The sequence below is a fragment of the Scyliorhinus canicula genome, chromosome 11, assembly GCF_902713615.1.
Source record: "Scyliorhinus canicula chromosome 11, sScyCan1.1, whole genome shotgun sequence".
Taxonomy (NCBI): domain Eukaryota; kingdom Metazoa; phylum Chordata; class Chondrichthyes; order Carcharhiniformes; family Scyliorhinidae; genus Scyliorhinus; species Scyliorhinus canicula.
The window spans coordinates 86333698-86345850 of NC_052156.1; the positions used below are offsets into that span (position 1 = coordinate 86333698).

Genomic DNA, 12153 nt, shown 5'->3' on the forward strand with positions numbered 1-12153 from the left:
GGAGATTACTAATGAGGTATGGATTCATGGGCAAACTGTAGAGGCACTCACTAGGCCTGACCTGACATCCATTAATGATGGATATGTGTTAAGAGAATTATGGAGAGTGATCAGGAGCTGGTATCCTGGTTAGTACTCCCATCCCCATACAAAACAAAATCACATCTCTACAATTTGTCCTGAATATCAGCTAGCTCAGTAAATCTTAGCAATGCAACCTCCGACGTTTCAGCTGCCTCACTATAGCAGACTGCACATTGCATTTACGCACTGAGCCAGTTGGGAGCCCATGTCTTGGGCTCAACCTGACATTGAGCCGACATAAGAACAATTTGTCTTCACACATCAGCTTCACTCTGGCAGCAGTGTCTTCTGAGAAGGTTTTTGGTTCAAGCCCCACTAAAAAGATTTGAGCTCCTGTCGTAGATTAACACTTGACCCAATCACTGAGGAGGTAGTGCATATGTTGGCTGTCCTGACAGTGGTTAGCATTGCTGCCTACGGCGCTGAGGACCGGGTTCGAATCCCGGCCCTGGGTCACTCTGTGTGGGTTGCACATTATCCCGTGTCTGCGTGGGTTTCACCCCCACAACTCAAAGATGTGCAGGTTAGGTGGATTGGCCATGTTAAATTGCCCCTTAATTGGAAAAAATGAATTGGATATTCTAAAAAAAAACTTAAATAAAAAAAATAAAAAATGTTGGCTGTCCTGGCATTCAGGGAGACTATCACACTAACTCCCAACACTTTGTTCAGATTGATTATTCAGTGAGAGGTAGTTATTTTGGACTGAAGCAGTATGCTGCAGGCTAGTTTGGGTTATTCAGGGAAGTGAACCTATTTGGCTGATATTCTTTTGTGTGAACGAGTGCCGTGTGTCATGCATCCGAGTTTGGAAGCCATGCAGAGTTTACACAAATTTTGAGGTACAGAGAGATCACTTCCATTTAAATAGTTTGCTGATTTTCCGTTCTTGCCAAAGTGGGTAAGTTCACATTTTCCCACATTGTGCTCCGTCTGCCAAATTTGCACCCACTGTCAGTGTCCTGCTACATGAATCATTAAAAGTTTGTAGTCCGATACAAGTAATTGGGAAGGCAAGTGGAATTTGTTTTCTTTATTGCAAGGGGAATGGAATATAGAAATTGAGATGTCTTGCCATAGTTGTGAAACCACATCTGAAGTACTGTGTACAATTCAGGTCTCCTTATTTAATAACGGATATGAAATGTTTAGAAGCAGTTCAGAGAATGTTCCACTCACTGATACCTGGGGTGGGGAGGTTATGAGGAAAGCCTGGACAGGCTGGGCCAGTATCCACGAGCTTAGAAAATTGGAGATCTTATTGAAACATACAAGACCCTGAGGAGACTTGACCGGCTGTTTCCCCTGTGGGGGAGACTAGAACCAGAGGGACACGGTTTAAAAGATAGACATGAGAATAAATGTTTTCTCTGAGAGGCTCGAGACTCTGGAATTCTCTTCCCCAGAGAGCAATGGTGGCAGGATTATTGAATATTTTCAAGGTAGTAATGGATAGATACTTTACTAACAAGGGAGTTGAAGAGTATCGGGAGTAGGCAAAATGGAGTTAGAGCTACAATCAGCTCAACCATGATCTTATTTAAAGGGTAAATGGGCTTGATGGGCCAAATGACCTATTCCTGCTGTTCCTATGGAATGCATCACGCGAAAGGGTGGTGGAAGCAGGCTTTCATAAGAAAAATGGATAATTATGTAAAAAATAATAAATATGGAAGTAAGGAGAAAAAGTAAATGACTGGGTCTCATTGGATAGCTCTTTTGAAGTGGGATGAATTGGCCCTCTGTGCTGTGAAGTTCTATGACCAGGATAGGCGTCCAAGTGTTCAGGCTTTTATGGAGAAACTTTAAAGTTTGAATTAGGTTGGGTCTGGAAATTATTTGAGAAACTGAGGTCTAAGGAGCATACATGCAAAAAATGCTTTGTGGGAGTTATTTAGATTAGTCACTAAGAAGCACTTCTTTCCACAGAGGGCCATTGCCCTCAAACAGGTTATTGAAATGTGCTGAGTCTGGAGCCAATGTCATCTATAAACCTGAATCAACATGAGGAATGTGCTCCCAGTTATAGAGAGTATGTTACTAATTACTGTGTAGTCAGTAATTGGCTTTTCTTGTCCTCTGGAATTGTCCTTCACCTTGAGAAGCCAGAGAAAAATTTCCCAGAGTTTATCCTCAGAGTTTCTTTGCCCCTTTCAAGTGATCCTGTATTTGCAGGTTTGTTTGGAAGTGGTGGGTTCAGTAGGCCTTGTAGTCGCCGTCGTTTAACTAGAAAGATCCCAGTACAGTATTTGAAGAGTACATTTCCTGTTTCAGGCTCCTGGATTGTGTTGTTGCTAAATGGATACTACTCTGGGATTACCTGATGTTGCAGCCAGTTTGTCAATGAGACTCTGCAACCAACCTCATCACTCAAATAAGGAGAATAAACATGGTTGGGCTGAATGGCCTGTTTCTGTGTTGTAATTTCCTCTTCTGTTTGGGGATCACAATAATGCACAAACTGGCTGCAGCAACAATATACATAACAGTCATGTGTTGCAAATGGTGTATGAAGTGCTTTGAGAGTGTGAAGGTTACTGAATGCGGGATCCTTTATCTGATTCTGTTTGTCTTTTAGCTATGCTGCAGGCAGATGATGAAGATGATTTGATAGAAGTCGGATGAAAGTCCCTTTGGCTCCTCTTTCAGAACTTTTGATGCTACTGATTACAAACCAATAGGTGAGAGAGCTGAGCAATAACTGCCACTGTTGAGACGCGTTTGATTTCTTTGGCTTTGTCAATGAGTCATCCAGACTCGAACCATTAGCTCCCTTCTCGTCTCCACAGATGCTGTCAGACCTGCTGAGATTGTTCAGTATATTCTGTTTCTGTTTGATTTTTTTTTTGTTACTTCCTAGATTAGTATTGTGTTAGATGGATGGTTACTTTGGGGTCGTTTGATGTTGTCAACCTGTTTGATGCTTCAGCGCATCCACTGCCATAATTTCCTTGGTACTAAACGTCCTGCATTGTAACACTAGTGTGTGCCTCCAGAAAAGCCATTGTAATGCCAGCGAAGCAGGACTCGGCTGTAATATGAAATCTACATGTTTCATTTTTTTCCCAATTAAGGGGCAATTTAGCAATGGCCAATCCATCTACCCCGCATATAGAACAGTACAGCACAGAACAGGCCCTTCGGCCCTCGATGTTGTGCCGAGCCATGATCACCCTACTCAAACCCACGTATCCACCCTATACCAGTAACCCAACAACCCCCCCCCCCTAACCTTACTTTTTTTTTAGGACACTACGGGCAATTTAGCATGGCCAATCCACCTAACCCGCACATCTTTGGACTGTGGGAGGAAACCCACGCACACAGTGGGAGGACGTGCAGACTCCACACAGACAGTGACCCAGCCGGGAATCGAACCTGGGACCCTGGAGCTGTGAAGCATTTATGCTAACCACCATGCTACCCTGCTGCTTTGGGTTGTGGAGGGTGAGATCCATGCAGACACTGGGAAATGTGCAAACTCCACACAACCCCGGGTCTTCGATGCCGTGATGCAGCAGTGCTAACCACGGCGCCACCGTGCCGCCCTGATGTTTTCAAGAAGTTAACATGAATATAACACCAGTGTGGTAACATGCTCTGCCTTTGGAGGCTAGCCCACCAAATGGCAGAGTTCAGTTGCTGTTGACATTACGGGACTGGGCCTAGTGAGGCAAACGGGTGAGGCCAGAAGTGCGGGAACTGGTACAGATTCTGTTGAGGGCCTTGTCAACATAGTAGAGGGGAATCTTTGGTTGAAGAAGATAAAAGAGTTTGTGTGGAATTTGGCATCGTCACAACAGATGTGCTGGAGACAGGGATACGGGAGAATGGTATGCATGCCTTACTACAAGAGTGTAATCAATCATGGAAGTCGGTGATTGACAGCCGTTCCTCCGATATAGAGAAATCGAGGAAGGGAAGAGTCAGAGATGGACCATGTCGATGTTGAGGAAGGGCTGGAAATTTGAAGCAAAGTTGATGACACTTTGCAATTCAGGGCAAGAGAAGAAAGCATTACCAAGGCAGTCTTCAGTGTACCAAAGGAAGACTTGATTAGGAGGATCTGAGTCAGATTGAAACAAAGAATGCTTACATATCCCAGGCTGGCAGAGTGAGGACTACTACCTGTTCCAAAGTAAGACCTTTTATTCAGGATAAGTGACTCTGGTGACACATTCATGCTGACCCCTGGAAACATAGATCACGTATTACAACCCTGCCTCACTGGTGTACAATGGCTTTCTGGAAGCAAATGCAGGACATTCAGAACCAAGAAAATGCAAACTCCACACGACACCGGGTCCTCGATGCCGTGACGCAGCAGTGCTAACCACGGCACCACGTGCCGCCCTGATGTTTTCAAGAGATCAACAGGAATATAACACCAGTGTGGTAACATGCTCTGCCTTTGGAGCCAAGCCCACCAAATGGCAGAGTTCAGTTGCTGTTGAGATTACGGGGCTGAGAACAGCCTCAGTACTCAACTGCCAATCTCCAGACGCAATTCTGCAACTCATCCGCTTCATTCTGGATCACAACGTCTTCACCTTCGACAACAAGTTCTTCATCCAGATGCACGGAACAGCCATGGGGAACAAATTCGCACCTCAATGTGCCAATATCTTCAAGCACAAGTTTGAACAAGACCTCCTCGCCGCACAGGACCTTCAACCGACGTTATACACTAGATACAGCGATGAAATTTGTTTCCTTTGGACCCACGTGAAGAATCACTGAAACAACTACACAATGACATCAATAAGTTCCATCCCACCATCAGACTCCCCATGGACTACTCTCCAGAATCAGTTGCATTCTTGGATATACTCATCTCTATCAAGGACGGTCACCTCGGCACTTCACTTTACCGCAAGCCCACGGATAGCCTCACGATGCTCCACATCTCCAGCTTCCACCCTAAACATATTAAAGAAGCCATCCCCTATGGACAAGCCCTACGTATACACAGGATCTGCTCAGATGAGGAGGATTGACAGTTCCAACGCTCCACAACAAAACACCGCACCAACCTCCTCAGAAGACAAACATGGGACACAACCGACAGAGTACCCTTCGTCGTCTAGTACTTTCCCGGAGCGGAGAAACTACGACATTCTCTTCGCAGCCTTCAACACGTCATCGATGAAGACGAATATCTTGCCAAGGTCATCCCCACACCCCCACTACTTGCCTTCAAACAACACGCAACCTCAAACAACCATTGTTTGAAGCAAACTATCCAGCCTTCAGACCATGACATCACATAACCCTGCCATGGCAGTGTCTGCAAGACGTGCCAGATCATCGACATGGGTACCACCATTACATGTGAGAACACCACCTACCATGTACGTGGTACCAACTCATGCGACTCGGCCAATGTTGTCTACCTCATACGCTGTAGAAAAGGATGTCCCGAAGTGTGTTACATTGGCGAGACATGCAGATGCTGCGACAATGGATGAACGGACATCGCGCGACAATCGGCAGGCAGCAATGTTCCCTTCCAGTCAGTGTACACTTCAGCAGTTAAGGTCGTTCAGCCTCTGTTCCCCGGGTGAGCGTTCTCCAAAACGGCCTTCAGGACAACGCAAAATCACCGAGCAAAAACTTGTAGCCAAGTTCCGCACGCATGAGTACGCCTCAACCGGGAACTTGGATTCATGTCGCATTACATTCATCTCCCAGCATCTGGCCTGGGCTTGCGAAATCCTACCAACTGTCCTGGCTTGAGACAATTCACACCTCTTTAACCTGGGGTTACCCCTATCTCTGGATCTGTAAAGACTTAATTACCTGCAAATACTCACATTCAAAGCATTGCCTTGCATTGACTTTGTCTACATATATGTTTCTGGAACATACCTCTTCATTCACCTGAGGAAGGAGCAGTGCTCCGAAAGCTAGTGATTTGAAACAAACCTGTTGGACTTTAACCTGGTGTTGTAAGACTTCTTACTGTGCTCACCCCAGTCCAATGCCGGCATCTCCACATCAAGGAAATGATGGCAGTGGAGAATTTGTTTGAAGTAAGTTGAACCAGCCAGGTGGAGGAGGAGCAAGGTGGTGGTGGATGGTGCCTGGTTGAGTGTCCATTCAACGAAGCAGCAGAGAGCCCTTGGACCATCCTGGTGGGCAATGAAAGTGTAGGCAGGGAGATTGTTCATGTTGTAGAGTACCAAACACTCGGTGACTCTATAGAAGTAACAGTATATGACTGCTTTCTACTATCTAGCTGCTGTTGGTTTTCTAGTACAGAAAGCACTCTGCTTTCATTGCAAGTTGTTCGGGTAACACTCCATTTTTTTTGGACTCTTGGTTTTGTTGTCAGGTTCGAGGGTGATTACTATGATTTGTACTCATCGAGGTGAGGAATGGAACACTTTTCTATTTCAGGCACCCAGTGTCATCAGCAGGTTTGGTATGGTTAGTTACAGGATAAAACTTACCATACTTGGCTCTGCTCCAACAATGTGCTTCAATCTCGGCCTTCAGAAGAATACTCCCGACTGAAGCACTCATTTCCCGCACCAGCAGTCCTCTGTCTTTTTGAGGTTATCAGTTTAATGTTAACTTACAGGCGGCTTTGTGATATTTGCCTTTGTTCGCGAGGGACACAAGTTGAATTTATTTTTTACAGGTAAAGAAAAGTCATGACAGTCCCAGATGACCAGAGGCTGCTTTCCCCTTTTGAGGGGGAGAACTGACTGGTGGTGGTTGAACCTGAGGATCACCACACCTCAGGCAAGGGGCAAGGTTAAGAAGGCCTTCATGAATAACCTCAGCCGGTGGGGGAATTTTACCCACTTTGTTGAATTCGCTACGCATCACAACCCAGCTGCCCAGCCATCTGAGCTTTATACAGGACCCTTGGCATGAAAGTCTTAAGACCATAAGACATGGGAGCAGAATTAGGCCACTTGGCCCAGCGAGTCTGCTCCGCCATTCAATCATGGTCGATATTTTTCTCATTCTCCTGCCTTCTCCCCATAACCCTGATCCCCTTATTAATCTTCTCTGATTAACATCAGCCTTTGCTGGATCGAAACCCAAATCCCAGAAGTGAAGCACTCACTGTTTTACTTCCCCAGCACCCAGCTTTCGCACCCTCCTCCATTCTGAGCATTTGTCAGACCTTCACAAAATGTGGCTGAGCGTGTATTTTTCTTTTGTATGAACACTTAACTTTTTAGGACGTAAATACATTAACAGATGACAGTGGGCTCTTCCAGCAAATTACTGAACAGATTAGTTGTTCCTCCCAAACTTGTGATCAACTGTCTTTAAAACCAACATTTAACCAGCAGTTTTCACTCTGGACAAGTCTGGTGTGGGGTGATGGGAGAAAAACACACTACAGGCAATCCATTTAAGATAAAGCTTGCTGACGTGCTTTAACTTTTCACATTGAATGATGAGGAAATGTGTTCTCGTGATAATTTTCAGCAAAACAGTATTTAAAATTTTATTTTCTTCTAAACATTATTTTGAAAGCAACCCTTGACGTGAAGAGGAACATTTTCGATCTCTGCACAGATACAAAGGACTGCTATCTGGCTGTGATTGAGGTAGGCCCAGGCTCTGGCACACAATATGAAGAACTTGTTAACTGTCTGTGTCTTTTCAGTGGGAAGGGAAATCGTGTTTTCAATTTATTTTTCCTGCTGAAGGAAGGACACTAATTGCCCCCAATATTTTGCCAGAGAGAAACATGTGAGATTGTGACAGATCCTGGATGACAATGCAGCCACGTATGATGCGCAAAAGGCATTAAATAGTAATTCAGGAGCAAGTTCCCAGGCTAATTCCCCCAACTCGCTCATCCCAGTTCAGCAGTTACAATGTCCCAAGTGTATCACAAACTGAGGATCAAACATGGGACCTTAAGGTTGCATTAAATCACCTGGGAACTTTTAAGTGGGTGATTTAAAATTGTCAGAATTTCTGTTGTATGCTATCTGTCTGTAAACACTAATTCATAACTAACCAGATTTAACTGTCCTCTTGTTTTTTTACACACTGAGGTGAGGAGCTTCATTGCTGGATGAGAATCTTCTCATTTCACATCTTTAATTAGCAATAGTCAGACAAGAATTAGACCAGATTAATGGCAAGGTAAAACTCCCTCCATGGAAATTGTCTTTACTCCCACATGTTGAGAATAATCCCTCCCTCATCAGTGTAGTACTCACATTCTCCTGATAAATTTTCCAAACTGAATGAAACTGGAAGCAGAGACTCATTTCATGAGAAACTGGGTTCTATCCAAGTGCACACCACCTGTGAATTCCCCAGCTTTCCCAATGAAAGGGCTTGACTGGATCAACATGGGCTGAATTCAGATCCAGGGTTTGAAAACAAAAGGACAGTAATGGAATTGACTGTGCAAGCTGGATTGTCGAGCAACTGCTTTGCATATTGGAAATAGTCACCATCAGATATAAAAGCAAATTATTGCGGATGCTGGAATCTGAAACCAAAAAAGAAAATGCTGGAAAATCTCAGCAGGTCTGGCAGCATCTGTAAGGAGAGAAAAGAGCTAACGTTTCGAGTCCAGATGATCTTTTGTCAAAGCTAAAAGACATAGAAAGTGGGAGATATTTATACTGTAGGGTGAGGGACTGACGTATGAGTCAGAGCCACAGAAACAAAGGGGAAAGAGTGCTAATAGACACAGAAGTCTTACAGCACCAGGTTAAAGTCCCAACAGGTTTGTTTGGAATAACTAACTTTCAGAGCACAGCTCCTTCATCAGGTGAGCTGCGCTCTGAAAGTTTGTTATTCTAAACAAACCTGTTGGACTTTAACCTGGTGTTGTAAGACTTCTTACTGTGCCCACTCCAGTCCAACGCCAGCATCTCCACATCATAGCCACAGACACCAAGGGAAAAGAGTGCTAATGGCAGTCCCCAGAGAAAACAAAAGGTGTGAAAGGCCAAACAGCAGCAAAATTAAAATCAGAGGGTAAGCCGTCAGATATAAGCTGGTTCATCAAAGTATTTGATCTGAGCCAGCCGATCTCTGAGAGTGATGCAGTTGGTTTGCAAATTGTTTCAGCTCACTATTTAGTGTCCTCTGCTGGAAAATGCAAGCAATCAGACACCTGGTGAGGACCGAATCAGGCTCAACTGTTACATTCTTTCTCTGTGTTGAATATGCTGCTGGCCAGCGTGCTCAGAGTGGGACATAAAAATTGGCTACTGGGACAAGCTGCAGTGAGCTTTGAACCTTGTGCAGCTTGGGAGAAAAGGCATCAAAGCAAAAGCAATTCTCACCATCACAATCCCTACATTTCCTCCACCCTCCGTATCTGTCTAACCTCCTCCAACTCTGGGCTCAGCATGTTCCTATTATTGTTCCATTGGTGGCCATGTCCTGAGCTGACAAAGTCTTAACCTCCTGCTCTTCTCTTGCTAAACCTCTCCATTCCTACTTCTCTTTCCTCTTTCAAGACGTTCCTTAAAATCTCATTCTCCAAGCTCTTGTCAAATGGTTTAAGCTCGGTGTCAGTTTTTCTGTCTGCTAACGCTTCTATGAAGTGCCCTGTCTATTTTATCACAGTAAGAAGTCTTATAAATAGATAGAATAGAACAGTACAGCACAGAACAGGCCCTTCGGCCCTCGATGTTGTGCCGAGCAATGATCACCCTACTTAAACCCACGTAACCCGTATACCCGTAACCCAACAATCCCCCTATTAACCTTACACTACGGGCAATTTTAGCATGGCCAATCCACCTAACCCGCACATCTTTGGACTGTGGGAGGAAACCGGAGCACCCGGAGGAAACCCACGCACACACGGGGAGGACGTGCAGACTCCACACAGACAGTGCCCCAGCCGGGAATCGAACCTGGGACCCTGGAGCTGTGAAGCATTGATGCTAACCACCATGCTACCGTGAGGCTGTATCCGTGAGGACCTCATTTGAATCATTAGGTTTCGGAGCACTGCTCCGAAAGCTGGTGATTCGAAACAAACCTGTTGGACTTTAACCTGGTGTTATAAGACTTCTTACTGTGCTCACCCCAGTCCAACGCCGGCATCTCCACATCATGTTTTATCACAGTAAAAGTACTGTATGAAGTTGCTTTGTAGCTATGGATGCCTGTTGAATTTTATTTAAGAATATGCTGGTATTCCTGTACACAAGTGTTGTTTGGTTTGATGTGACATTGCTCAGTGTATTAATGATCCACAATGTGTTTTAGAACCAAGGTAGCAGCATGGATGCTCTATCCATGGACACTGTGTGCAGACTGTATGAAGTGGGACGTCAACGACTTGCTGAGGAAGAAGATGAAGAGGAGGATCAGGTGTGGACCTCATTAATTGATTCTCACATGTTTAATTACAGTGCAATTGTCAGCCATTGTTACTCGGTTGGTCGAAGGCTGTGGACAAGTTGAAGTTACATCAAAAACTCCAATTTAGCCTTTAACTTTTGACCATGATAAAGATGACTACATTGATATATCATCCTGTCAGGTATGTGAGCCTCTTGTGGCTGAACAGCAGTCGGGAGTTTCACGTCTGAAATCCTTCTGATTACTATAATAAAGCAACTGGATCCAATGGAGAAGGGCAAAATGTTCTGGTTTCATCAGTGGAGACATTTTCATGGCGTCACGATTCCGCAGATGGCTGTCCATTTAAGTAGTATAAACACAAAGACCTGGTTCATGATTGGCTCTCTTGCTCCCCATCCAATCTGAACAAGTCCCTGCAGAGTGATCAGCTTCCAGTCTGGCCTTAAAGAACCATTAAACCATTTCAGGGTCTTGTTAGTTTTGTGGTTCTTTGTTGTGTGCAGAGAAGTTGGATCATGGATGTATTCCTTCCAAATATTAAGAGAAATGAGAAGATGTGCAGATTAGGTAATAAAATTGCCCCTTCGTGTCCAAAGATGTGTAGGTCAGGTTACGGGTTTAGGAGTGGGCCTAGGTAGAATGCTCTTACTCAATGGGCTGAATGGCCTCCTGCACCGTAGGGATTCTACAAAAGCAAAGCTCAGAGCAGAAATAAGTTTTCCAATCCAAATCACAGTAATAAAGCCACCCTGATCTGTTGATTCACCACATTACTGTAATGTTAATTACAGTTGGGTGGCATGGTGGGGCAATGATTAGCACTGCTGCCTCATGGCAGCAAGGACCCGGGTTCAATCCCAGCCCCCGTGTGGAGTTTGCACATTCTCCCCGTGTTTGCGTGGGTCTCAACCCCCACAACCCAAAGATGTGCCGGGTAGGTGGATTGGCCACGCTAAATTGCCCTTTAATATTGAAAAAAAGAATTGGGTACTCAAAAAAAAATTTAAATGTTAATTGCAGTTCACATTACAGTAATGCTGAGGTTTGGTTTGATGCCAGACTGAAAGGTTAAATCTAAAAATAGTCAGTCCAGGATGCAGAGAATTCCCTGGAGCTGCCCATGGTCAATAGTTTAATTGCAGGTAATGTGTCTTGTAGCCTGCTATTATGGGCATCTTAATGAGCCATACAGACTAAACTGATCCCCAGGTTTGGTCACTATTCGTGTTATAGGTGATCTCAACCAAGATACTGACAATGGCACTATAGCTAACCTCACTACCATTGAGTGGGGAAGGGAGAAGGCCAGTCATTGTTCTTGCTCCTGGTCACTATCAGTGTCCCCTGCAGCAAAGGTTGAATAGAGGATTGGCTCTGCTATGATGCCTCTGCAGTCAAACAGCCTGCTAACACACTCTCAAGTGTAACTTGGCAGAGGTGGCAAGGAGGCCACTGGCACCTGGGGAGCCAGTGGGGATTGGCACTTTTGTTAGAGGAGACACAAGAAAGCAGTGCAGGGACTTTTAAGAGCAAGAGGCCAAGATGTTAAAATTAGATGTAGGCTGGTCATTGGTGATGCCATCTTCACACACTGGACAGTGGAAATCTGGAATTCCCCCAAAAACTTCCAGGCTGGGAGGGGTGAGTTGGAGCATTCAAAACTGAGATTGAGTTTTTAAATTATAGGTGAGGATATTAAGAGTTGCAGAACTGTGCTGGCTAGACAGAGTTGAGATGCAGATCAGCCATGATCCA

The 12153-nt window shown here is 44.8% G+C and overlaps 1 protein-coding gene across 1 annotated transcript in view; it reads left to right on the forward strand.

Moving 5' to 3' along the window:
• LOC119973172 (DDB1- and CUL4-associated factor 1-like) overlaps positions 1-12153 on the forward strand; it is a 149766-nt gene that overhangs the window by 107906 nt on the left and 29707 nt on the right. Inside the window, 4 exon segments of the mRNA XM_038810816.1 lie at positions 2663-2699; positions 2701-2765; positions 7582-7655; positions 10300-10404. Of these exon segments, the coding sequence (XP_038666744.1) occupies positions 2663-2699; positions 2701-2765; positions 7582-7655; positions 10300-10404 (281 nt within the window).